The sequence below is a fragment of the Ursus arctos genome, unplaced genomic scaffold, assembly GCF_023065955.2.
Source record: "Ursus arctos isolate Adak ecotype North America unplaced genomic scaffold, UrsArc2.0 scaffold_31, whole genome shotgun sequence".
In the NCBI taxonomy this organism is placed as follows: domain Eukaryota; kingdom Metazoa; phylum Chordata; class Mammalia; order Carnivora; family Ursidae; genus Ursus; species Ursus arctos.
The window spans coordinates 30,203,390-30,229,143 of NW_026622997.1; the positions used below are offsets into that span (position 1 = coordinate 30,203,390).

General features: G+C 57.3%; 1 protein-coding gene across 6 annotated transcripts in view; it reads left to right on the forward strand.

Moving 5' to 3' along the window:
* Positions 1-25,754, forward strand: part of ANKS1A (ankyrin repeat and sterile alpha motif domain containing 1A) — a 175,380-nt gene that overhangs the window by 144,193 nt on the left and 5,433 nt on the right. For all 6 annotated transcript variants that reach the window (XM_057304802.1, XM_057304803.1, XM_044378271.3 and 3 more), the window contains 9 exons: positions 3,541-3,647; positions 19,066-19,164; positions 19,977-20,129; positions 20,241-20,348; positions 21,571-21,735; positions 23,087-23,212; positions 23,461-23,532; positions 23,721-23,807; positions 24,333-24,470. In XM_057304802.1, the coding sequence (XP_057160785.1) occupies positions 3,541-3,647; positions 19,066-19,164; positions 19,977-20,129; positions 20,241-20,348; positions 21,571-21,735; positions 23,087-23,212; positions 23,461-23,532; positions 23,721-23,807; positions 24,333-24,470 (1,055 nt within the window). The remainder of the gene's footprint in view (positions 1-3,540; positions 3,648-19,065; positions 19,165-19,976; positions 20,130-20,240; positions 20,349-21,570; positions 21,736-23,086; positions 23,213-23,460; positions 23,533-23,720; positions 23,808-24,332; positions 24,471-25,754) is intronic.

Sequence of the window (25,754 nt, forward strand, 5' to 3'; positions counted from 1 at the left end):
GAGCAGGCCATTACCTCTCAACTGGGATAAATCAGGAGGTGTGGCAGCAGCTCTGGAAAACCCATTTCTGGAAGAGCCCTTCTCGGGGGTGGTGACACTGAGCTCTTTCCGTGCCCTGCAGGTCCTACCCACCAGTTCTGACCCCCACAAACCCCCAGGAGTGGTGAGAGGGGGTCCGGCTACCCCCTACATCATTGGGTCCCAATGTGCAGTCTGTCTCAGCACCACTGAGTTGAGCCACCCTCTGTCCGGCAGCATAGGAGAGGCCAGGGCGGGCACCCGGGAGCGGCCACCTGAACAGAGGGGCATCCACCCGTGCTGCAGAAGCACCGCCTGCTGTGTCTGGACTGCTGCCAGGCTAGGAAGCAGGGAGAGAGTCGACTCCGCTCTGCCCGTGAACTCTGTCTCCTACCCAGTGGATCAGGAGGGGGCTTTCCCCAGGACCTCAGGGAGCACTAGCTTTCAGCTCAGACCAGAGCAGAATTCTCATTTATTTTGAATAGTCAGTGGCAGAGTCCAGATGGTCCTTAGGTTTCTGGATCTGGGAGAAGAGGCTTGGGCTCCGGGGTTGCCAGCCTGGGAGGAGGAAGAGCAGGCCGTCCAGCAGGCAGCCATTCGCTAAGCACAGGATTGCTTGGTGTGACTGGCGTCACAGAGGATCATGCGCTGAAGGGCGAGACTATGCGTGGAACTGGAGTCTTACTCTTGTCTTGGGCCTTGGGAACTTGAGCTTCCAGCACTGGAGCTAGTTACCCGAATCCCCAGCAGACAGGTTTCACAACTCATTCCACTCAGGAGTCCCAGGAGGGGAAGACTTCCCACTGGCCTGGGCCCCTCTGGCTGCTTTCAACAAAGGCCTGTGTGTCGAGCGGCAGAAGAGATCACTTGCTTGCTTTTGCAGAAGCCAGCCGTTTGAGCTGTTGAGTAGCTGTTCACTGCAGGCTCCTTCCAGGGCCTGATCTCCCTGCACACACAGCCCCCTTCTTCACCAGGGCCATCTACAGCCTGTTGAGCTGAAGGCGTCCCCCAGCATGTTTAGAGGGTGACATGTGGTCCCTGGGTCTTTGTTTCTACATGTTACCTTTTCTGTCTTCACAGCTGTACTTGGGGTTCGGGCCTTTTCCTTGGTGCCTCCCCTCCCATGCCCTCCTCTGGATGGTGAGGAGCCTGCTCTGGGCCTGGCGCTTCTCCCCTGGGCTCCGACGGGCCCTGAGAGAAGTCTCTTTCCAAGTTGTTGAGTATGCTCGCTCACCTGAGGAGTATTAGGTGTAACGTCTTTATTTCGTCGCCTGTTTTTGTGATGCCCATGGCTTATCCTCTTGGCAGGGAGGCACAATCTTTCTTACATGGTGGGCGGGGGGGTCACTTCACCTGTGGGCTGTGCCCTCAGGGCCGTGTCATTCCTCTGTCCCCTTCTCTGGCTGTCCTAGAAACTATTGGCCCAAACTGTAGGAATGTGCCTTCTCTGTCCCCGATAAGCTGTTTCCAGCCCCTTGAGCTGCAGGTAGAGTCTCCCCATCTCCGCCTTTCATACGCATGTGTGTCGGCTGACACGAGATGCCAGGGGACCTGTCATTTTGCTCTGGTGCTTGTGCTGCTGTGTCCTTCTCCCTTGGCGGCGGCAGCAGCAGCAGCTTCTGCTCCGATGTCCGACCCCTGATGTATTTTCCTGAGCGTGGAAGGGAGGAGGGTGGGGAGGGGAGAGGGGGAGGGCCAGACATGATGAGAGCGAGCGAGGGCTGTGGGGCCGGCAGCAGGCAGCGTGGAGCCCAGGAGCCTCCAGACAAAGCACTCTGCTGCGGTTCTGCGAGCGCACACATCCACCGGGAGCAGGCAGGACCACAGCTGCCCGGCTGGGGGATTACAAGCAGGAATGAATCAGCAGCCGGGGATACTTGACTTCGTGGGCACACAAGAGCCTGCCGCCTAGGCTCCCTGGAGCAGACAGCCCCACTCAAGGGCAGGGGACCCAGCGTCTTGGAGTGCTGCTGCAGCGTGCATCGGGAGGCCACCGGGTCCCTGACCACCAGCTCTTCTGTAGAGGACGGAGGAGGGGGAGCCCAGGACAGTGGGTCACCAGGGGCTCCTAGATAACCCAGCCAGGTGGCCTTGGCCTTCCTTGAAGGGCAGAAAGTGCTGGAAACAACAGAATGACTTTCACCGTGTCAAGAGTTCTCTGGAGGTGATGTTCTCGTAGTTGGCTCTTCTTTTTCCTCCCTTCCTCCTTTTTTCCTTCTTTTATCTGTTCTTGCCCAAAGAAAACCAGAGAAGTAGGTGGGGGCTAGGCGCTCAGCTCAGGTCTGCAGGGAGGGCTTAACTCTGTTCCTCCCCACCGCACCCCACGCCCCTGTCCGGTGTGAGGAGCAGAGCAGATACATGTCGGCCCTTCCCCACTTGCCCTCCGAGGAGAACGTCAGGATCCGGAGACCCTGGGAAGACAGTTGCCGTCTTTATCACTCAGCCAAAGAGAGAACAGCGCAGAACGTGAATAGACTTAAGCCGCCACAGCTCAGCTGACAGAGGACCGCTTCCTTTTCCCCTTTCTTTCATCGGGCTGGGTTTTGTCTTCTTTAGCCAAGAACCGGATCTGCCTGCCTGCTTTCCACCTGAGCAGGCAGGCGAGTCCCAGGAACAGCCACTATCAGAAGAGGAAAATGAATGCCCAGCCCCGGCAAGAGAGCCCGGCTCGGGAAGGCAGCCCTTCAGACAGCGCCCTGGCGCGGGAGACACCCCGCTCGCCAGCAGCCGGAGTCTAGCTGTGGACTGGGCTCCTGGCCCCGCCGGCCGCGCAGCCCGAAGGAGCGCGATGTCGCCGTCACAGCCGAGCCACACCTGAGCCCGATCCCCGGGCCGGGGCCCACGCCTCGCACTCTCGGCCCCTCTGCCTTGAGCCTCTGAGCACAAAGGGCCGGTGGCCATGGTTTGCTTATTCCGGGACTGCTGGGGGAAAACAAGTAAAAGTCTCTTTTCTGCCCCTGCCGGGTTCTGTGCTGCTTGTGTTGCATGCGCTGGGCCCCCGTGAACAGCCGCCGCTGCTTCCCTCCCGGAGCCCTCGCTGTGTGCCTGTGCCCCTCAGCTGCATGAAGAGGCGTGCTCTCTCCCGACCAGTGTGTGCTGCAAGGTCACAGGACTTGCCCCTCGCCCACGGCCCCACGGGGGCTCCAGAAGTTGCATGGATGAGAGGAGCCCCCCAGCCCCTCTAGTGCCCGTGGGAACAGACGTCCTGAAATACGTCAGTGGGAACGCTGACGAGGAGTTTCCCCCGACCTGCGGGCGGCGACCGTGCATGTGTGCCGCCACGGCCCTGGAGCAGCTCAGACTGAGGGGGTGGGGGTGTGTGCAGCCCGGGCCGTCCTGCCCTTGGCCTGCACCCGGAAGAGGAGCTGCGGGTCCTCTGCTCTCTGGTCTCTTGTACATAGTCTGGCTGCTTTATGGTAATGACTATGATGTGGCAGTGCCACCTGTCTTCCTCTGAGTGCCGCTGCTACCGCCTTAATGGTTTTTCCCTTTTCAAGCGTCTGCCGATTCCTCTCTCGTCAGGTTCGCGGACGCTGGAGCAGAGCGTCGGGGAGTGGCTGGAGGCGGTGGGGCTGCAGCAGTATGAGAGCAAGTTGCTTCTGAATGGCTTTGACGATGTCCGCTTCCTGGTAAGTGCCCGGAGGCCTCCTCAGGGGTGGGGTGCAGCCCCGCGGAACCAGGCTTCTCTGATCTCCTGTGGCCCCTGTTGGAGTGTGAAACAGTACGTAGACCTGTATCCCAGCAAAGCGCTGAGTGAAGTGACTTAGACATCCAGTAAATCAGCTGAGTGTCGTGTGCCTTCTTCCGAAACTTTGTTCCCTTCATCTCTGCTCCCCGGAAGAGTTCTGTCGGGAGAGCTCTTTGCAAGTCAGCGTCCAGAGAGGTAGGGTCCCTGACTGCAGACCTTTGCCCCTCGCTGGTCCCCCTCGCAGGCTTCAGACCATGTGTTGTGCGCTGTGGCCTCAAGACCGTCTTGTTGCGGGTCAGACACTGGGAGTTTTGGTGGACGGGACACCCAGGTTCCCTGTGGTGACTTCCTGTCCCATCTCTGTTGGGTACCAGAAGTTTGCTTTATTCCCCAGAATGCTGCTGTCAAGCGGGTAGTCACTGAAGCAAGGAGCCTTGTCTAACAAAAAGGCCTCTGTTCCCTGCCCAGGCCAGGCCAAGCCTCCGGGGTGGGGAGTGTGGCCGTGCAGCCTCAGGGAATCCTAACCTCAGGGATGGCCCAGAGGAGAGGCTGAATTGGTGCTTTGAAGGATCCATTGCTTTTCTGAGATATCATTTTGTACTGTCTTCTTACACAATGCAAGGGGTCAAAGAAAAAGAAAAATCTAGGTGTTTTTCCTCAGGATGCCTGTGGAGTCCAGGCCTGGCTGGGACACTGGGCTTAGGAGCCGATGCTCCTTTCTGTCAGTCCAGAAAGTAGCTCAGGCGGGGTGCCCATAAGCATCCCTCTCCTGGAAGCCCTCCAGGAGGCGGGAAAGTAAAGGCGTCGGGGTCAGTCAGCCCGGAGCTCCTAGCTGTGGTCCCCCTGTGGGTTTCCCACTGATGGGCTCGCATTGGTGCTTCCCGAATAGCAGCTTGCCTAGGGTGCAAGTCTGGGGCTGCCGGGAGGAACCCGCACCAGGACAGGCTCGCCTCACCTGCGCCATCTCCCTCTCCAGGGCAGACAGTAAAGTCTGTAGCAAACCACCCTTCCAAAACCAGCTTAGGGCCAGTTATTTTTCAGCTTTTGAAAATCTTAGGTTTTTAAATAGTAATTTTTTTTTTAAGTTAAACTGGGTATATGTATGGTTCTTAAAAACCTAATCCCTGACTCCCCACGGTCCTGGGGGAAGGCCGACAAACCCAGGATAGAGATGGTGGTTCAGCCAGTGAGCTGGGGCAGTTGGCCCCTGGTGCTGAGTGCTAAGGGACTGTCCCTCTCCCGGCACACCCCCTTCACCAGACCAGCTGTCAGACAGGCGGGGGTGTTGGGGGGGGCTGTGGACTTTACAGTGTCCCACTCCCTGTGCTTCAGTATTTTAGAGGCTAAGCTCTTGATTTCTCTGACTTCTCACCCCTCCTTCTGCTAATTATGGAAATGGTAAGGTTCCCAAAACCTGAACATCAAGACTCCTTTAAAACTGCTTCCCTGCCCCTCCCCGTGCTCATGCCCAGAAAGTAGCTAGGCGGGCTTCTTGGTAAATCTGGGCCTGAGCCAAATGTCCACACAGGATGCAGGGCCTCTATTAGAACGTGTCTCTTTCTTTTGGGGAAGGACACTCATTGAGGGAGGCCAGCAGCTCAGTCTTTCCAGGACCCTTCTAGGCCCCTCCTGTTGCCCTGGGTACAAGCTGTTCCTCATCACCACTTTCTCATTTCCGTCGGGGCGCTGGCAGGCGGAGTCTATACAGGAAGGAATGCTGATTACACCTCAGTTGAGCATGTTACTTCTTTTTTTTTTTTTTTTTTTTAAAGATTTTATTTATTTATGTGACAGAGAGACAGCCAGCGAGAGAGGGAACACAGCAGGGGGAGTGGGAGAGGAAGAAGCAGGCTCCTAGCAGAGGAGCCCGATGTGGGACTCAATCCCGGTACGCCGGGATCACGCCCTGAGCCAAGGCAGACGCTTTAACGACTGCGCCACCCAGGCGCCCCGAGCATGTTACTTCTGATACCTAGAGTGGCCTGAGTAGCCATGCAAAGCATCCTGGGTAATTGCATGTAAATCGCCAGATGGACTGTAAGGCTAATTGTTTTAGCAACCAGAAAAAAGGAAAAAACACGTAAGAAGGGGGGCATTTTTATTTAGAAACATTCTCTCAGTGCATATGGTCTAATTTCTGTTATGTTAGCTATGGTATATGTCCATGTGGTTGGGTTTTCAGTAGGTTGCAAATGTTCTTCTTGGTTTGGAAATGCCTGGGAGACTCTTCTACAAGATGTGCAAGTGGCTGCCGGGGAGCCGGGCTCTAGTTGTAGGAGGAACATACGGCCACGAAGAGTGTTTCACAGACAAGGCGCTGCCGTAGCCTCCCCTGTGACAGGGTCCTACAGCTCCCTGTCAGGGTGAGAAGGACTTGACCATCGTGCGGTCTATCAGCTGTGCCTGAAGCCCTTCCAGAACATCTTGGCCCTGATGCTTCCCAGTGACAGGGGGACTCACCACCTTACACAGTAGTAGCCGCTCATTGTTTGCGTTGCTCAGCCTGAGCCAAAATCTGTTTCCTTGTGGTTTCTGTCCCTTGGGGCCAGGTTTACCTTTTGGGCCACAGAGAACACACTTCCGCACCTGAGAAAATTGAAGACTTCCTGTCGTGCCCTCCTGGGTCTTGTCTAGGTCCGACATCCTCGTACTCTGGGCTGTTGCTCCTGTGATGGGATGACTAAGCTGGACCAGCATTGCTCCTTGAACTTTATTCACACTCTCTTTTTTTTTTTAAGGTTTTATGTGTTTATTTGAGAGAGCGAGCGAGTGAGAGAAAGCGTGGGGTGGGGGAGGGAGAGGGAGGAACAGACTCCTCCGCCAAGCAGGGAGCCCTCGATGTGGAACTCAATCCCAGGACCCCGGAATCACGACCCTAGCTGAAGGCAGATGCCTAACCGACTGAGCCACCCAGGCACCCCCACAGTCTCTTGACTGTTGGCAGAAAACACCTTTGATTTGGAGGGGTCAGAGCCAGGGCAGTGGGGGCTGCCGGGTGTTCCCTAGGCTGATCCGGCCGACACCAGGCCCTGGGAGACAGGGCCCAGGAGTCTGGCTCTGCCTCTGCTGGCCAGCCCACCACACTGGCTCACACATCACAGCCAGTTCCATTTTTCACCCCGAGTCTTGTCCACGGGAAATGGGGTTTCTTAGGAGAAGGGAGGAGATGCATTTGATCAACACAGCGGGAAGGTCATTGGCGGTCAGCGAGTTGGTAGCTCCACACGTCTTGGGGCAGGTCTCCCTGTCTGGGGACTGAGGCTGACCTCCCTTCATGGGCTGGCAGTTGAGTCAGTGATGGTGCTCCACGTGCTGCAGTGTTTGGTGGGTGTTTAAAAAATGTTTTTGAAGAATGTCTGACGTAGAGAAATGCTCACCTTGGAGTGTTGAGTGGACGCAAAAATCCATATGCAACGTGATCTTAATTTTCAAAAAAGAAAACCTCTCTGCACAGGAGGTGCAAGGGGGTCAGCGAAAATGCTTCCGGTGGTTATCTAAGGAGGACTGTAGGTGGCTTACTCTCTTTTTTGGAATGTAATAGGTTTTCTGCATTTCCTGCAGATAATACATGTGTCTGAAGGAACTTGATGGTCCAGCTGGGAAAACAGGCACATAAAGCAATAAAAACAACAGAGCAGCCAAGTGTTAAGTGCTGTGGTGAGGCGTGTAGGTGCTGCAGGAGCACAGGGGAGGAGAACTCACCTTCCCGAGTGTGGAGCGTCCTGGGCGCTGAGCCGGCTCGTGGCCCTGGGTGTATTGTTGGTCGAGTCTCAGATGGGGCTGTGAGGCCCAGAGGGTGGAGGCACTGCCAGTAAGTGGCAGGGACTGTGCAACTTTGATCTTCTGGGTCGCACTTGGGTTTGCTGGGGCTCTGGGATTTGGAGAGCCCACACACAGAGGAGCGAGTGTGGGGCCTGAGCGGTCTGCAGGGAGTAAAGAGGTCGGTATAGTGAGGGGCAGGGCCTTGGCCAGGCAGGAGAGGTGGGCTGGGCTTGACTGTGAGCAGCCTTGACGGCCACGTTATGGGGGGCCCCCTGTTGTGGTCCTTATCAGGCAGAGAGCCCCCTTAGTCGGGGTGCACCTTAGATGACAGGGCACGTGGAGAGCGGGCACATGGTGGGGGCTATGCTGGGCGGACAGACAAATGGAACAGGGAAATGAGTCTGGCAGCCAGCTCAAGATGGGTTAGAAGCACACTGAGCCACGAGCCCGTCGCCTCTTACAGCCAGCATTGTCACGGAGGCCTCTTGCTCCTCCTGTCAATTTATTTCTCCACAGGCTTCCACCACGTGCAGATAGGCTCCTGCTGTTTTCCTGTCTGTTTCTGAGACCATGCCAGCTTGTTCCCGTGTGTTGGGGAGGGATGACAGGTGAAGAGGAGCGAGCCCCAAGAGAGCTGAAAGGCACAGGCTCGGGGAGGAGGTCATTCTTTGTTGGCCTCTATGAAGTTTCCAGCCAGGTCCCCAGACCCCGGAGCTTCTCTCCCTGCTCTGTCTCAGGATTAGCTTCTCACTCTTCAGCCTGGGAAGCAGCATTCTGTACACAGAGAGGCCATGCCCTTGGATTCCTACCCTGACTCCCCGTGCTCCCTCTCTTTGCCTTCTTCCCTCTCAGGTTTCAAGGGCCTCTTTTGGCCTGGGCCTGCTGCGGCACTGCTGTCTAGATGCCTCCTCCCTGCCTTGACTTCTTCTCCAGCTGCCCAACCCCCCTCTTCTCCCCACAGAGCGCTCTAACTGCTGGATGCTCTGTCAGAATTTTCTGTGCCCCAGTGCAAAGCGGGGCCTGATAGGGAGAGTTTCCTCAACTAGGGGCATCAGAGGGTCCATGGAGCTGGGAGCTGGGCTTTGAAAGGAATACTTTCAGACAGTGTGGATCCTGCCTCCTGGGCCGACTCATTTATCTGGTCACCTTACTCCTCTCGGGGTCCCAAGGGTGGATGCACCACCAGATGCTTCCTCGTCTCTGCTGGGCCCTTTCACCTTGAGACAAGGCAGGCTCACTCTGGGCCTCTTTCCAGGCCATGAGCTCTCTTGCTCTCCCTCTTCCTTTCTGTCTGCCAGACCCTGTGGAGTTCTTCAGGGTCGGTGTGATAGCAGCTGGAGTCCCACTGTGGTTTCCACTGGTACTGCTCTGGCCTTCTCCAGTCCCCTTGACAGTGGAAGAAACAGACAACTATCTTCATGTCTGTGAAATTAACTAAGTACACTCTAAGGTGGACTGTCCGTGGCTTCTGATTATGAGCAGCAACAGGAGGGTCTGTGCCGGAGTCTGAAATGTCTGCATGTTCACGTATTCCAGTGCCCACCCGTGCGCATGTGCAGAAAGTGAAGCCCACAGGGCGGGGCCCAGGGGCCCATGTGTCTCTGTCAGAGTCACAGACCTCCTCATACAGCAAGTGTCCGTTAAAATTCAGGTGTTCACAGGCATCACTGGAGCCCATCAGTGGACTCCTGGGGTCCATAGACTCCACACTGAGGACTCTTGGATTAAGTCATTTGCCCAAGGTTGCTCCTCAAGCGAGCTTTGACTAGAAGCAGGTCTCCTGGGCCCAGAGTCATGCTCCTACCTCCCACTCTCGTCTCCACACCCCCTTTTCCAGAAACGTGCTATGTCTGGGCCTCGTGCTCAGTGCGTCGCCTCAGAGAAGGGCCCTGGCATGTGAGCCCGTGAGCGGGGCTGGTGCTGTCTGGCATCTTTGCAGGTGCCAGTCTGGGTCAGGCAGACGTTCCATCTACCCACTGTGTGTTGGGGGCCACTCTACAGAAGGCTGAAAAAAGAAGCCGGTGGGAATCAGACCCCAGTAAGCTCTTGGCACTGGCTGAGGGGCACTGAAGCCTTCTGGCTCTGCAGCTCCCGTGACCACCACAGCATTCTCAGTGAAGGTCAGCAGCCTGCTGAGGCCACAGTTAAGTCAACTGGCAGGAGAAAGGCTCAAGGGCAAAGTTGAGGTTCTACTTACTTGCGGAGAGAACCATACTGGGAGTCAGGAGATGTGGGTTCTCCTCCATCCCCACCCTCGTAAGATTTGGTGCCCCCCCCCCCCCCGTTTATCCCCTGTCCCACGGCATCTCATTTGACCGCTTACTTTACGGGAGACACACCGTTCCCTGTTGTGACACATAACAGCCACTGAGACCGTCCGTGATGACACGAATGTATGGTGGCAAGGTGGCATGTTCCCCTCAGTGGAGGGCAGGCGGTGGCCGTTCTCTGCCGGACGCACATTGGCTCTGTCCTCAGGTCCGTAGTGTCAGGCTTGCTTTGGGTGGTCTTAGAATTGAGCCCTTTGAGTCCAGACTGCCTTGGGCCTAGCTAACTTCCACTGCTGATTTGGGGGGTGAATACAGCACCTTGGCCTCAGACAAGGCCTCGGAAAGGCAGATGTTCAGGAGTGATAGGCAGCAGATGGAGGGAAGGATGCTGGGCCTGGTGCAGAGAGAATGCCAAGAACCTGTTTGGGAGAGTGAGGGTCACAAAGGGGTGTCGTTTCCGTGAAACTGGGAGCCAAGTGCCGACGCTGGTGCTGTTGCACCCATCCTTGGGAGCCCTTCTGAGAGTGACAGGTGGAGAGGGCCTCTGGCTTCAGAAACAGAGCCGGTGACGTTTGTGCTTCCTCCTCCTCCTCTGTGGAACTGGTTGGATTGGTCACAAGCTAGTTCTGTCTCTCCGGGTGAGGACAGGTCTGTGCTGCAGTGGGATAGGGGGTGCGGGGCAGGACTGAGCCACTCTTGTGGCTCAGGGGCCTGAGCTGGGGGAAGGTGTCAGTTCGGGAAGTTCTGTGACACAGCCCCAGGGCAGGCACAGTTGGCTGGGCCAGACAGCGGCGAACAGAGAGACACAAGAAGACTCCTCGAGCACCTGGTTCCTGCCAGCAGCTCAGTGCTCAGCACCACGGGATAGTCCTTATTTAACCTGTGAAGCGGGGGTGGGGGCTTATTCCTATTTACAAGTTTCTAACTTTGTAAGAACCTTGAACAGCAAAATCAGAATTTGAACTCAGTTCTCATTTGAACAGGTTCTTATTCCTTTACACGGCAGCTGCCTTGCGTGTGGTAGCTGGCACACAGAAAGCCCTCAGCCCCCAGGTGAGTGAACGCATGCATGCTTCAAGGAGCATGGTTTCTGGTTTCCATCATTATGCACATTTGGGGCCACAGTGGTGAGCCACAGAGCCCTGCCCCTCGTATTCACTCTGCCCCCTCTCCCAGAGGTCCTTCCTGCACCTCCTGGGCGGGCCCCTCGCGCCCCAGACTGCCTGGGTCTGCTCGCCCCCCCTCTCTCCTGGCCCACCTGAGAGGATCCACAGGTGGTTAGCACAACCCCAGCCTCAGAAGGGTGCTCCTGGCTCAGACCAGGGCCCTGTTCTGTGTGAGGCCACCTGCGCCCCAGGCGACCGGGCCTGGGGTGGCCCATCGCTGGGGCGGGTACGTGCCCTAGGAACTGCAAAAGCCTGCCTGCAGTGGAGGAAGCCACAGTGTCCGCTGGCAGATTAAGTCCTGGGGTACCCGTGGACCCAAGTGCGGGCAGTCACTACAGCTAGTCATAAGAGACGGCTAAATGTCACAGGCAAAGGGGTGCGTGCAATACAGGAGAACACAGGGAAAAAAACAGTTAAGAGAACAATATATGTACTATGATCCCAAATTTGCTAAAAGTTTTGAAAATAAAAGCTTAGAAAAACACACCAAACTGATAGAAGTGATTCCAATCCTACCCTTTAAGAAATACTCTCTTAGGAAAAATACCAGATTGGTACCCCCTTTTTTTTCCCGTGAGGTGATGGATCTGTAGGTGGCTTTCACATTTTGCTTTGTGCTTTATTTTTAAAATGTACTTCAATAAACTTGTATAATTTTTCTACTCAGAAAAAAAAAATGTTTCTAATGTGGGGGAAGATAGAGGCAGGGCCCCGTGGAAACCGACGACATTCCTGAAGCAGAGACTGCCTAGTAAATATCCCGAGAGCTGGCGGGGCCAGGGGGCCTCCACAGACAGATGGGGCGCGGCTGCACTTGCCCCGGAGTCCGGCCGGAGGTGGATGTGTGTGCCGGCCTTGCTGACCGAGCTGTGGTGTGGCCGCTCCTCTCCCAGGAGGCAGGCCCCCCAGATCTGTGCGGGGAGGCGCGTGCGAGTGTCGTGGGTCCCGCTGGGTGCCCTCAGGCTGCCCCTTCCCTCATCGCCTGCCACCCAGGCCCCCGCCCCTGCCTTGCCAGTGCAGGGCCTCCTCCGCAGTCCTCCCGGCAGAGACGGGTTGGAGAGGAGAGGGACCTGAGGTGCCAGGCTTTCCCCAGAGGCAAAATCTGGCCAGGCTGCAGCTCTGTCTCATGCTTCCTCCCCCGAGAGAGGTTTGAGTCTTGGCTTTTTTATGTCTGACAGCGGGAGAAATGACCAAGTGAAGGAGGTGAGAGCAGCCACGGTGAATATGGAAATGAGGTGGGAGGGGTGGGACCAGCGGGAAGTCCGGAAGCCACTTGTGGGTAATGACAAACCTGGGGAGGCAAGTCCAGTCCAATGTTGCTCTGCCAGGGGACACGCTTCCGTCAGACGGTATCCGCCTTTGAGTGGGGGCCAGATCCAAATGTCAGAGGGGCTGACGTTTGGTCACTGATGGGCCCAGAGGGGGAGTGCCCAGGTGCATTGTCTACGAGCCTGCTTTTTCTCATTCTCGATTATTGCACGCACCCCTTTGCCTGTGACATTTAGCCGTCTCTTATGACTAGCTGTAGTGACTACCCACACTCGGGTCCACGGGCACCCCAGGACTTAATCTGCCAGCGGACACTGTGGCTTCCTCCACTGCAGGCAGGCTTTTGCAGTTCCTAGGGCACGTACCCGCCCCCAGCGATGGCCCACCCCAGGCCCGGTCGCCTGGGGCGCAGGTGGCCTCACACAGAACAGGGCCCTGGTCTGAGCCAGGAGCACCCTTCTGAGGCTGGGGTTGTGCTAACCACCTGTGGATCCTCTCAGGTGGGCCAGGAGGGCGGGGGCGAGCAGACCCAGGCAGTCTGGGGCGCGAGGGGCCCACCCAGGAGGTGCAGGAAGGACCTCTGGGAGAGCGGGCAGAGTGAATACGAGGGGCAGGGCTCTGGCTCACTGCAACTACAGCAGTCAGGGCTCCCCCCCAGGCAGCCTGTGGGCCCTGCCCTGCTCTGGATCGCTCCCACGAGGGCTGAGTTTGAGCGTGGTGGCGAGTTTGCAGTGCTTGCCCGAGCTGCTGGGTCCCGGAATCCCAGCTGACAGGAGGAGCAGGATTGGCCAGCCCCAGGAGAGGGCAGCCGACCTCACGGTCTGCCGTGGAATCAGGGCCCGAGCAGAAGAGTGCCCAGAGCTGGTGCCAGGCCTCTGCCCCGCACCTCCATGCTGAGGGGCTTGGCTTCTTCGAGGAGGGGCTGAAACATCCCTTGGCCTTGCGTCTCAGTGATGGGCCCGGCCTAGAGCCCTGGCCGCCCACCTGGCAGGGCGTGCTGGTAGCCGACCCCTTTCTTGCCCCGAGTGCTTCCCTGTGCACAGGAGGCGGGCGGAGCGCCATGCCGCACTTGCATGACAGGCAGGGGTGGGGTGCTGTAGATCCTTGACCCTCAGGTCTGGAGTCAGCTTCCCAAGCCCCGCTCTGGGTCACCTAACCGTAGCTCGCCTTGCACCTCCCCATGCGCGGACCCTTTGCGGAGGGACTGCTGAGCCGTGTGTGCCTGGAAACAAGTCGGGACTGTAGAGTGAAGTTCAAATGACTGTCCCCTCTCCACTTTGGTTCCTCTCTGGGCTGGAGAAGAGGCAGCTCTGTGACCTGAATGTGGCAGACCTCAGGCAGGCTAGGCCTTTGCCGAACCTGTGCTTCTTTGCGACTAAACTGGACAGCTTCCCCTGCCCTGAGCAGGACCAGCTAACTCCTGGCACAGCCCCCGAGCCCAGGCCCACCTCCCCACTCCACCACCCGGAACTTCCCCCTGTTCCCAAGGAGGGTGGCTTCTGTCACGTGCTGTTCCCTCGGCTGGGGAGCTCTTGACCCACTTCTCTGCCCTCTCCCACCTCCGTGAAACTCCCCGTGGACCCTGCCACCACCCACCCCCAAGCCCCACAAGTCTCGGGCTCCCCTTCCCCACCCCAGCATGTCCCCACCTCTCCCCAGACCTCGTCCTTGTCCCTCACAGAGGACTCCCAAAGACCACAATTGTGAAGTCAGCAGCATTGGTTTTGGCTCTTCAGACTCTTCTTTCTACATCCCCAGGGTCCTCTCCAACCATAAGTTTCCCTGGTCACTCCACAGTTTCGTGTTGCACGCGGACAACCTTCCGGGCGTTGCTCTAGATGGCAGGCAGCAAAGCTGTGAGTGAGACAGGCAGGGGAGAGGCTCGGGCCCCTAACAGCCGTGGGTCCCTCAGCAGGCCGCTCAGCCTGTCTTCCTTTCGGCTGAGAAGGGTCCACACCAATGTGCCACATTCCTAAATGTTCCCTTCTTAGGCCTTTTCCACTATTTGTTGAATGAAGACATGCCCAGCAGTTAAAGAAATTTCCAGCAAAATATTAACAAGTGAGATACCTTTCAATATGTAAAAGGGTTTTTCCTTCTGCTAAAATTGTATGGTCAGGAAGACTCTGAAGATCATCAGAGCCCTGGAGGGCCAGAGAAGGCTAGGGAGAAAGGGCTGTGGGTCCTGCAAGAGCCCTTCCCTCCGCCTCTGCCAGGACTCTCCCCTGGACTCATAGAGGCAGTTCCTGCTGTCCGTGGTCCTTCCCTTCCCATGGCCCCTGGCTGCAGGCCTCTTTCTTCCCCTCTGTCTGCGTATCCACTGAGCTAGGCCCAGGCTCTGGCCTTTGGAAACCCCACTCGGCACCGACAAGCCACTGTTCGAGGTACCAATGGGTGCCCAATGACAGATACTTGCAGGAAGGAGAAACCGTTCAAATGGAAAGTAGAATTAATTACTGCTGCCACGCAGGCACGGCTTCTCCTTTATGCCTTCCCAAGGAGGGACACCCAGGAATGATGGTGTGTGATTGTGCAAGTCAGTCCACTGAGCAGGTTTGTGCTGTCCTGCCCTGAGCTCTGACAGGACGACCTCTGCCTGAGTCAGCATGCTCCAGGCCTCTAGATGCCAAGGGCACTGGGCCCAGTGCTTGGGCTGTGTATGCAGAGGCCTGGGCCACGTCCTGACCCTGCTTCTCCCTCACTATGAGGCCTTGGCAAGCCCTGCCCTTACTCACCTCCAGGGGTCCATGAGGTGCTAAGAGTTGGGATTCTGTACCGTGAAGCCTGGGTCCTAGCATCCAATGTGAGGAACAGGTGGTTGTGAGCACAGAGTGACAGGACGCCTAGAATGGGGAGGCCCTGGTACTCTGTCCCACCTCTGTCCTCCTGTCCTCCCTTCCTCAGGAACTGAACCCAGCCAGGCTAAGTGTCGACTAGTTATGTGTTTCAGATTTCTCTTAGACTTAGAAACTTTTTTTTAAAATCTAAGAAAAGCTCTATTCACTGAAATGCTTAGGCCAGTGAGCTGTTCTACTTTCTTATCTCCCTATTTAGGAACGCAGCACAGGGGCGCCTGGGTGGCGCAGTCGTTAGGCGTCTGCCTTCAGCTCAGGGCGTGATCCCGGCGTTCTGGGATCGAGCCCCACATCAGGCTTCTCCACTAGGAGCCTGCTTCTTCCTCTCCCACTCCCCCTGCTCTTGTGTTCCCTCTCTCGCTGGCTGTCTTTCTTTGTCAAATAAATAAAATCTTAAAAAAAAAAAAGAACGCAGCACAGGGCCTGGGACAATAGTAGCTCTTGGTATAAGCATCAGTGTGGTAGAAGGTGTCTCTTCCCCCATCGCCCTCCTCTTGAAGATGGTTCTAAAAGGCAGCAGTCCCTTTCTTCCTTTAGTAAAGGAGGTATGGAAGCTTCCAGAATGTTTCTCATCTTTGAGGATTCGTAGTCCCTGCACATCCAGGAGGATGTTGATGTGGCATATGCAGGAAGTCCATGTCCTGCCTGCACCCAGGACATGCTCTGGCAACTGCCCGCTTTGATTTTCCATCACATCCTTTGTTTTTATTTTGTTTCCCTCTGCCTCTATCTCCTCACAGCCGCACAGCCCCCCACCCTCACTCCTCCTGACAGGGTAATGAAGGCCCTATCTCCAGCTGGATCTGGGCTTCCTGTTTGTCAGCCCTCAGTTCAGCGTTAGTGTGGCCCGGAAAGCTTGTAAAGGCTTCGGAGTGAATGTTGGGGCTACAGCAGGACTTCAGAAACTTGCCGAGGCGCGCTGTTTAGTTCAGTGCAATGTCATCGTCGGGCAGAGAGCCTGCGCGTGTGGCCGCCCCTCTCTGCCTTTCCCATCAGCTGGATTTGGGCCCAGGAGGACTGCAGGAACTCCAGGTGGCGACTCTGGGTTCAGGGTGACTTAGGAGCTGGCCTCACATCTGGAGTGGTACCCTCGGCACAGGGGGCCTTCTGCAGGCCCAGGCCTCCCCGATGTCCCTGCAAAAGAGTGTGTTCTGTCTGCAGCCTGAGCAGAGAGAGCTTCCGTTCTGGCTGTAGAGCTCTCTCTGCCTGGGCTCCCTGGAGCTAAAGGCTTGGAAGGCGTCCTCTGTGGGGCAAAGGTTTTGTCACCACACACGGGCTCTGGGGAGGCTATGCACCGGCATTCACTGTAGCTCAGGTGATGGTCTGCATGAGCCGGCATGAGTTACTCAACTTCTTCATCTGTAAAGTGGGCATAAGTTATACCCACCTCAGTAGAATAGAAAGTCCAAAAAGAGTCCCAGTAACACAGGCATTTAGGACACATGAGAGGTCATCTCAGATTGGTAGGGAAAAGATAGCTCATTCAAGAATTGGACAACTTGCTGCCTAGAAAAAAATTAATTGGGTCCTAACCCTTAAACCTTACATCAAAAAAAAAAAAATCTCAGATAGATTAAAGATTTAATTATAAAAAATGAAACTAAAATTACAGCAAGAAAATATGCAAAAACTGTTTTTAAAAAATCTTGGAGATGGGTGGTCTTTCTAAGCCTGACAGAACTGAGGGCAGCTCGGCAAGGTGTAGACCAATGCATCTCCACACGAGCAGAGCCAGCATGAAAGTCAAAAGAGAGATGATGAACTGGAAAAAACGATTGTCTAACTGTATTTATAGATAGTTACAAGGTGTTAATTTCCTTGCTTTATAAAGAGCTTGTCCACATCAAGTACAGAAAAGATCAGCATCTCCATAGATGAACACAAAGGCTGTAAGGGCGTCATTCCTGCAAAAGGGTCTCCGGACGCCCCTGTGCGTGTGGACCTAGAGCATAGGGACAGGAGCACCGGGCCGAATCCTGGCTCCACGCTTACACATGTGACCCCTGCAAGTTATTGACACTGTCTGGGCCTCAACTTCCTGAGCTGTGAAGTGGGGGTAACAACAGTCCCTTTTATTAAGCGGGCTAGTGAGTATCAAGCATGTGGAACGTGGAGTGGGGTGGTAATTGCTATATAAATACTTGATTGATAAAACCTGAAAGGATGCGGGAGCGCCCCTACGGTGGGATGCTCTTACGATGAGAACTGCGCAGCGATAAGCCATCTCTCCGCCATATTGCCGACAGTGCGAGGAATCTAGCAGTCGTATCACTGATGGGAGTATGTGTTAGACTCCTGAATGCACATACCTTCGACCAGGCACTCTCTCTCGATAGCCATCCTAGAGATGATGCACATATGGGGGAATTCGTGCAGTATTGTTTGTAAAAGCTGAAATGGGAAATAGTCCTCCTTCGGTGGGGAACTGATTGAATAATTTGAAATATGTCCCTAACCTGGATGAGCGTGAAGCTTTGAAAAAGAGGCGGGTCTGCCTATACTGGCATGGAGCAATCTCCCGGATACAGGCATACCTCGTTCTATTGCACCTTGAAGATCTGCATTTTTTGCAAATGGAAGGTCTGTGGTAACCCCGCGTCGATCCGGTCTGTAGGCGCCATTTTTCCAGCACTATTTGCTCACTTAGTGTCTCTGTGTCCTATTTTGGTGATTCTTGCAGTATTCTAAATTTTTTCATTATTATATACTTTTTTAAGATTTTATTTATTTGAGAGAGAGAGAGAGTGAGCCCGATGCGGGGCTCAGTCCCAGGACCCCAGGATTATGACCTGAGCTGAAGGCAGACGCTTAACCGACTGAGCCACCCAGGTGCCCCTCATTATTATATTTTTTATGGTGATCTGTGATCAGTGATTTTAACTCACTGAAAGCTCAGATGGTGGTATTTTTTAGCAGTATTTTGTAATTAAGGTATGTATGTTGTTTTTTTAGGCATAACTTTGATATGCCCTAAGAAAGCAAAAAATTCATTGGACTCATTTTATTGCAATATTCCCTTTATTGCTGTGGTCTGCAACCAAACTCGGAATCCATCTCCGAGGTACGCCTGTGTATTAAGTCATTAGAATAAGGTGTCGAACAACATGAACAAGAACTCCGTTTGTGGCGAAAGGAGGCTGGCTCTGGAGGGACATCTGGGAAAGCAGTAAGTTGCCTCTGGGGGCACGCTGTTGCCGAAAGCAGGGCAGAACCTGTGGGTTCTCATGGATCATAATCTGCTAAAACCTACCCGGCGACACTCCTGTGAGGTTGGGGGGCCAGGGAGCAGCCAGATCTGAGCACCACCACCAGACGCGTGGCCTCCGCTCGGCCCTGACCTGTGTGCCTCTTTTTCCTCATCCATAAAACAAGGATGAAGAAAGCCCACTGGGGTCATGAGCGTGAAATGGGGGTGGTCTGATTCAAAGCCCTGGGGCCCTGTCAGGTGGCAGGCAGGTGTGCAGGGGGCGCCAGCACCCCCCCATCACGTTCAGAGGCCCAGCTCTGGTGCACCCCAGCTCCCCGCCCGGCCAGAAGGCGCTTTCTGACATCTCTGCTTTGAGACCCCTCCCTCCCGGGGTGAGTCTGGTTCTGTGGCTGCTCACCTGGCGTGGCTGCTACAGCCTTCGAGTTAGGAAAGCAGGTCTGTGAGGAACCTTGGGAGAGCCCACCCGTGCCGCATCTCCAAGGGTGTGGAACGTGCCCCCAGAGAAGCGCGTGCACTCAGAGCCGGGCCGGGCTGGGCACGCTGTGCGCCCCGGGCGCCGTCCGCTCTGGTCCACGGCACTGCCCTCTGCACGTTCCCGAGCGCCACACTGCCCAGCTTGCCCGGGAGCCGCTCAGGCGGGAGTGGGCTGTGTGGGCAGACTTGTCTGCGGCTCGTCTCAGCCTCCTGCCTACACGAGACCTCCGGGGCCTGGCCCAGCCTCCCCCGGGAGCCCGGGGTCTCTGTCCCCGTCAGTGGCTCTGGTAAAGAAGTCGGTGAGCGGCCGCGAGAGGCTCAGGAGGGGGCTCACGTTCATGTCTTCCGCTTTCAGGGCTCTAACGTGATGGAAGAGCAAGACCTGCGGGAGATCGGCATCAGTGACCCCCAGCACCGGCGGAAGCTGCTCCAGGCGGCACGGTCCCTGCCCAAGGTGACCACTGACGGCCCTGCAGCCTTAGCCTCAGCCAGGGCCCTCTCCCTGACCCCACCTGGACCCAGAGTAGGGAAGGAGCTTGGCTCCAGGGCGTGTAGATCACCGCAAGGTGTCTGCCCCGCAGCCTGGGGGACCGGCAGGCAGCACAGAGACCTGTTTACTTTCTTTCCAAGTCCTGAGGCCCCAGAGAGTCAGCGGAGACTAGGGACAGTTGAGGACCCAGTCTAGGCTCCAGAGGGAGGCTCCAGGCCTCTGCCCAGCCCAGGAGCTGGTACCCACAGGCTTGACCTGGCACCCGGAGCCTCTTGGGGTCTTTCCTGCTTCGGAGGAGCCGAGGCCGGGCTGCACTGACCCCAACGTCAGGCCTTCCCCAGGGAGGCAGAGGAGTGCGAGCAGAAGGGGCAGTTTTTCCCTGGGGAGCCAGGAGCTGGTAGCCCCAGCCTCTCCCGCTTGACTCTGCCATTGCTAGTAAGTCCAGTGTACCCTTGTTTGTTCCACTCACCCCAGAGCTTGGGAAGCATGAACAAGTCCCAACAGTGAGGCCAGTGCCCAGTTCACAGGAACACACCATCCCGTGGCCTTGTCAGAGCTCAGTGGGAGCCCCTCTGTAAACCCTTCCTCCCATCTAGCCATACCCACGAGGGCTGTCTTCCCCAGGCCCGGAGTGCTCCAGTGGCCCCACCTTGCAGAAGGGGGAGCCTAGACCAGAGCAGCGGTAGAAAGGGATGTGTGAAGGGAGGGGACCTGGTCTCCTGGGCTTTAGTCCTGGGAGTGCTGAGATGTCAGTCCTGCCCGTTCTCGCCCCACAGGTGAAAGCTCTGGGCTATGATGGCAACAGCCCCCCATCAGTGCCCTCCTGGCTGGACTCCCTGGGGCTGCAGGACTACGTGCATTCCTTCCTGTCCAGTGGCTACAGCTCTATTGACACTGTGAAGAACCTCTGGGAACTGGAGCTTGTCAACGTGAGTGCAGCTGAGCTCAGGCCTGGCCCGGCCCCTGAGAGTACGGTCCGGGGGCAGGAGGGGAGCTGTGGGCGCAGGCTCGGCCTCACCCCTCCTGCCGCCCCCGTCCAGGTCCTGAAGGTCCATCTCCTCGGCCATCGCAAGCGCATCATCGCCTCCCTCGCAGACAGGCCCTACGAGGAGCCGCCTCAGAAGCCGCCACGGTTTTCCCAGCTGAGAGTGAGTTGGGGAGGGATGGAAAGGGATAGGTGTGCTCTTCATATTGCTAGAAATTAAAGAGAATTCTCAAGGCATTGTTTGGAAACAGTGTGACCTCTGTAGTAGAGGCGGGAACGATCCATCCCCTCTTGTGTTCGGGGCCAGTCTGCCCCCCACCCCCTGGCCCAGGCTGTGAGTAGAGCACAGAGCGGGAGTTGTTTGGGCTGCTTATTTATCGATTACGTACCTCCTGTCTGCATCTGAGAAGCCCGATGGCTCCTATAATAAAGGGTCCAGCTTAGACTAAGTAGAAAGTAAAATGTCAGAAAAAGTAGGAAAACAAATACCCGAATCCCAGCGGCTGTACATGGGTGGCAGAGCCTGGGGGGCAGTCTGACATGAACCCCAGACAAAGCTGGAGACCCACCGCAGGACCTGTGCCTTCCCCAGGTCTCCTGAAGGAAAAGCCCAGTGGCGGGGTGGGTTCAAGAAGCTGCGACTTTAAAAACCTCACAGATGCTTCGCTGCTCAGGCCGGGTAATCCCTGACTGCAGGTTAGACTCAGGCAGAGCCGAGGTCTGGGACCGTCTCTGTTCCGAGCCTGCAAGCCTGAGCCCCTGACAAGCGCTGGGCTCTGAGCAGGGCCCATCCTACCCGTCCCCCACCCCCGCGCCTCCACCCGTTTACAGGAGAGGGTGTCGTCCTGTCCTCCTCTCACACAGCAGCCCAGTCTGAGGAGCAAATGCGCCGCTGACACTCAGTTACAAAAACTGAGGAGACAGGGCCTCAGAGTGCCGACAGGCAGCGCTGTGTATTTTCTCCAGAAAGTGCTTTGGATTTGGTCCGGTGCCCCAGGGAGCTGCAGTGAATTGTTACAGACGATTTGATCTTTGATGAATATGAAAGCAGTTTCCCAGCCCGGTCACCATCCTTATTCCCCTACGGCCTGGGGCCGGGGAGTGTGCCCGCAGGACTGGGTCCCCGCGGGTTCCTGGCTCCAGGAAGAATTTGGTTGCTTTGACTGTACCTGGGCTGGGCCCCGAGGCCCGGTTCCCTGCAGGCTTGTGGGCCAGCGTGCCATCCATTCGGTGCCTGCTTGGTGTTGGTCCTTAGCTTCGTGTCTGTTCTCACTGACCCACCTGCCCCTGTTGGGCCCTAACCTGTCCCAGGACTGGCTGGCACCCACAGTCCAGGGACTGGCCACCGGAGTTCCCAGTGTTACCTGGATTTCTCCCCACTACAGTGCCAAGACTTGCTCTCCCAGACATCGTCCCCACTGAGCCAGAATGATTCCTGCACTGGCCGCTCCGCGGACCTGCTGCTGCCTCCTGGGGACACGGGCAGGAGGCGGCACGACAGTCTTCATGACCCGGTGGCACCTTCTCGAGCGGAGCGCTTCAGAATCCAGGTGGGACCGGAGGGGAGCTATGAATGGGGGTCCCCAGAGCCCTTCACTGCCCCTGTGTCCCCTGAGGCGCAAGCTGGGGTGGGGGAAGGGGGGTAGCAGGCCACTAAAATCCAGCTGTCTGGATGAGCAGCAGGAGGAAGACACCGCCTCTCCCCTCCCTGGGAGGGCCTCCCCTGCCCCTGTGTGGCTCAGAAGTTCAGATCCAGCGGCTCCTCTTTGATTACAGCATCTGCCTTCCAGCCCCTCAGGCCACCGGCCCGCTTCTGCCCCCCTCTCAGCCACTTCTTGGTCCCTCTCTTGCTTGCCCTGTCTGTTCCCTGGAGCAGCTTTCTCCCTTCCTTAACTCCACAGTCCGCACCCCGCCTGCCCGGCGAAACCACAGCCCGAGTCAGACTCCGTTCTTCCTGCTGCGTTTCTGCAGCCCAGCGTCGGGTGCGTCTGGGAGACACATCCCGCCATGCCGTCCGCCCTGCTAGACCCCCAGCCTCTGCTGGGACCTGGACTGCTGTGCAGCCCTTGCCCTAGGCTGGTCCCTGCCTGCAGTCCCCGCTCACCTTCTCGGGGCCTTGCATTCTGGGCTCCTGCCCTGCCTCCTGCCGTGCACACAGATTCCAGGCTTTGTGTCTTGTCCCCCACATTGGCCTGCTGGACACAAGATAGGCACGTGCCATCCCTGCCAAAGGGAGCTTGAGTTTCCCTGCTTTGTTTCTCTTGACTCACACGCCCCATCTGCAGCACCTGGGGATGTCCTTCACCTTTCCACGGGCCCAGCCATGAACTTGACAAGATTTGAAAAGCCTGTTGTGCAGCCGTTTCAATTGCTCTGTATCAGACTTCTGCACAGTGCTGGGAACGGAAGACTCTTCTCTCGCCTCCCCATTCTTTCTTCCAGTGCCCTAGTGCAGGCCCCTGGCACCTGGCACCCGACTTCCACGGCCTCCTGCCCCCCTCCCTGCTGCTGCCTCAGGGGGCACTGTAAAAGGCCTCCCTGGCAGCCCAGAATCAGAGCCAGGGCCCTGACTAGGAGATGAGGCTTCCAGGGATCTGACTCCTGCTCCCCAACCTTCGGGCTTTGTGCTTGTTTCCCCTCTCTGCTTTTAGTCATTTCCCGTCCCCACCTCAGAGCCTTCCCGATGGAGCCTGCCCTCAGGTGGCCTAGGTCCCTGCCACTCCGCCTTTCCTCTGGTGTGGATAGGCCTCACCTCTGCCACCGTGCTTCTGCTTGGCTTGTCTCCTGCCCTCTGCTCCTGCCCGTGAACCCTATGGCTGGCTTCTTTGCCCTTGGGTGTGCTGGAGCCCGGGAGTTCCTCCAGAGTGGGCAGGCAGACCTGTGAGCCCATGTGTTCTGCAGGAAGAGCAGCGCGAAGCCAGACTGACCCTTCGGCCCCCCAGCTTGGCTGCCCCGTACGCCCCAGTGCAGAGTTGGCAACACCAGCCAGAGAAGCTCATCTTCGAGTCCTGCGGTTACGAAGCCAACGTGAGTTGCCCCTGCCCTCCCAGCCTGGCCAGCCTCCCTGCCGCCCACCCCTCCTGGCCAGGTCCGGGGCTCTAGTGCTGTTCTCCACTCCTCGGACACCCCCAGCACCTAGGGGGCGGGGGGCCTCCCAGCCAGGATGGGGGAAGGGAGTGAGGAGAGGAACCGTCTGACTATGGTCCCAAATCGGTTGGGTCGCCCTGCGTGATAACGCAGGACGTCCTAAGCCCGATTACTGCCTGCTCCCTCAGTATCTGGGCTCTATGTTGATCAAAGATCTTCGAGGGACAGAGTCCACACAGGACGCCTGTGCCAAGATGCGGGTAGGTTGTCTGTGTGTGTGCTGGCAGGTGGGGACTGGCAGGGATGGGGGGTGACCACAGGGGCGCCCGCTGCAGCCCCCTGGGCCCTCCCACACTATGTAAGGTCGGGGGGAGGCTGGGGCCTGTGGGATCCGAGGGGCTTGGCCTTGAGAAGAGACATTCACAGGCCCACTCCTTGTTTCCTCTAGAAATCCACCGAGCACATGAAGAAGATCCCCACTATCATCCTGTCCATCACGTACAAAGGTGTCAAGTTCATCGATGCCTCCAACAAGGTGTGCTTCTCACAGCACTGCTGGTGGGAGGGGGCCCCTCTCCCCCCCACGCCCCTACCCCCTGTGAGCTGCCTAGAGTGTCCCCAGCCCTCTTTATTCCTCTGAATTCCTAGTACCTTGGCCAGGCGCTTGCCTCTCAGCTGCCACCTGTCCTGATCCTGGTGACAGGCGCCCCTGGTCTCCCTTAGCATGGGTTCCATCAGCCCTCTCACCTGTTCACGAGCACTTCGTGGCAAAGGACTCCGCCACGCCCCGCACTTGGTACCCCACCCACCTTGCCCCCTCCCTGGAGGGCAGAGGGGCTGGAGAGCCAGTGGTCAGATGTTAGCATCAAGGGTGGAGACCCTTAACCTACATTGGCGAGGTTAGACACTGCTCCCACCCCCACCAAACAAACGAGAGAAGTAGCGGCCTTAGGCTGACAGCCTGGGCTGGGACAAGGAAAGGTGGTGGCGGCGGTGATGGTGTATACGGGCCGAGGCAGGCGTTGGGGCCAGGAATTCCAGACCCTGCTTTCCCCGGCAGAACGTCATTGCGGAGCACGAGATCCGGAACATTTCCTGTGCGGCCCAGGACCCAGAGGACCTCTGTACCTTCGCCTACATCACCAAGGACCTGCAGACCAGCCACCACTATTGCCATGTGTTCAGCACGGTGGATGTGGTGGGTGGGGTCCCGCAGCTGGGCACCGCCGGAGGGGCCCGCAGCCTCGCGTTCTGTCCCGGCACATGGGTGGCGTCTGGCTCGTGTTTGGTTCAGGCTGGGGCCCCAGCAGCCGCCCAGACCAGTCCCCTTTATTTTTTTTATTTTATTACTATTCATTTGAGAGAGTGAGCGAGACAGCACAAGCTGGCGGAGAGGCAGAGGGAGAGAGAGAGCAGGAAACCTGATGCGGGACTCCATCCCAGGACCCGGGGCTCGTGGCCTGAGCGAAAGGCCGACGCTTAACCGGCTGAGCCACCCAGGCGTCTCCGGGCCGGTCCCCTGTAGTCAGTGACGAGACTGAAGCACAGAGGAGAACGGATGGCTCATCCACGGTTCTAGCCAGGGGCTCCCTCCCCCGGGCCGCCTGTCAGCCCACCACCCCGTTCCCCACCGTCCAGGGGCCATCTCCTTGAAATGCCTGCTGCGTTCCTCTGGGGGGCAGCGGTGCCTGCCTGACAGGAGGCTGCCTTCTCCCACGTTCATGCTCTGGCTGGGCCCACTGCCCTGAGACAAGGCCCCGGACCCTCTCCTTACCCCCATCCCTGCCGTCCTGGGGAGAGTAGCTAGTTCCCAAATCTCTGGGGCTTCTGGAACACAGACGGCCAGGCATTCTCAGCCCCAGGAAATCCGCGCTTGCTCTGGGCCTGGTGTCAGATTCCTGGCTCTGCCACTTGCTTAGAAAGTCACTGTCCGCGGCTCCTTGGCCGAAGAGAGGCTATAACGGGAGCAGCTTCGTGGGGTTTGTCTTGAAGGTTCTGTGGGGTCACCTACCCCATACTCCTAGTTCCTGGCAGTTTGACCCGGAGCTCCCATTTTCCACAGACAGTCATTTCTGCTGTAACACCAAAGATCAACAGGCTACGTAAAATCACGCGGTAAAGAGCAGGGTTTGTGGGGAGATGGGGCTGGGGGCACCACATTCAGAAACTTGGTCAGTGACACGTTAAAAAAGATAGGAACCTATAAAAACACTGGCGCCGCTCTGTTCACAGGAAGTGGTTGAGAAACCCAGAGCTGCGGCAGTCAGCCCGGCCCTCCCGCATGGGAGACCTGGAGCGGACTTGTGGCGGGTCCGGGGGCGCGGGGGCCACACAGAGGGCTGGGAGAGGAACAGCACCGCAGGGACGGGGCAGCGGCCAGGCCGTCGGCCCCGGGGAAGCCGAGCTGCCCGGTCCCCTAGTGTTTCTGTCCAGGGCATCGTGCCAGAGGAAACAAAATGTGGGTGGCACTCAGATTGTTCCC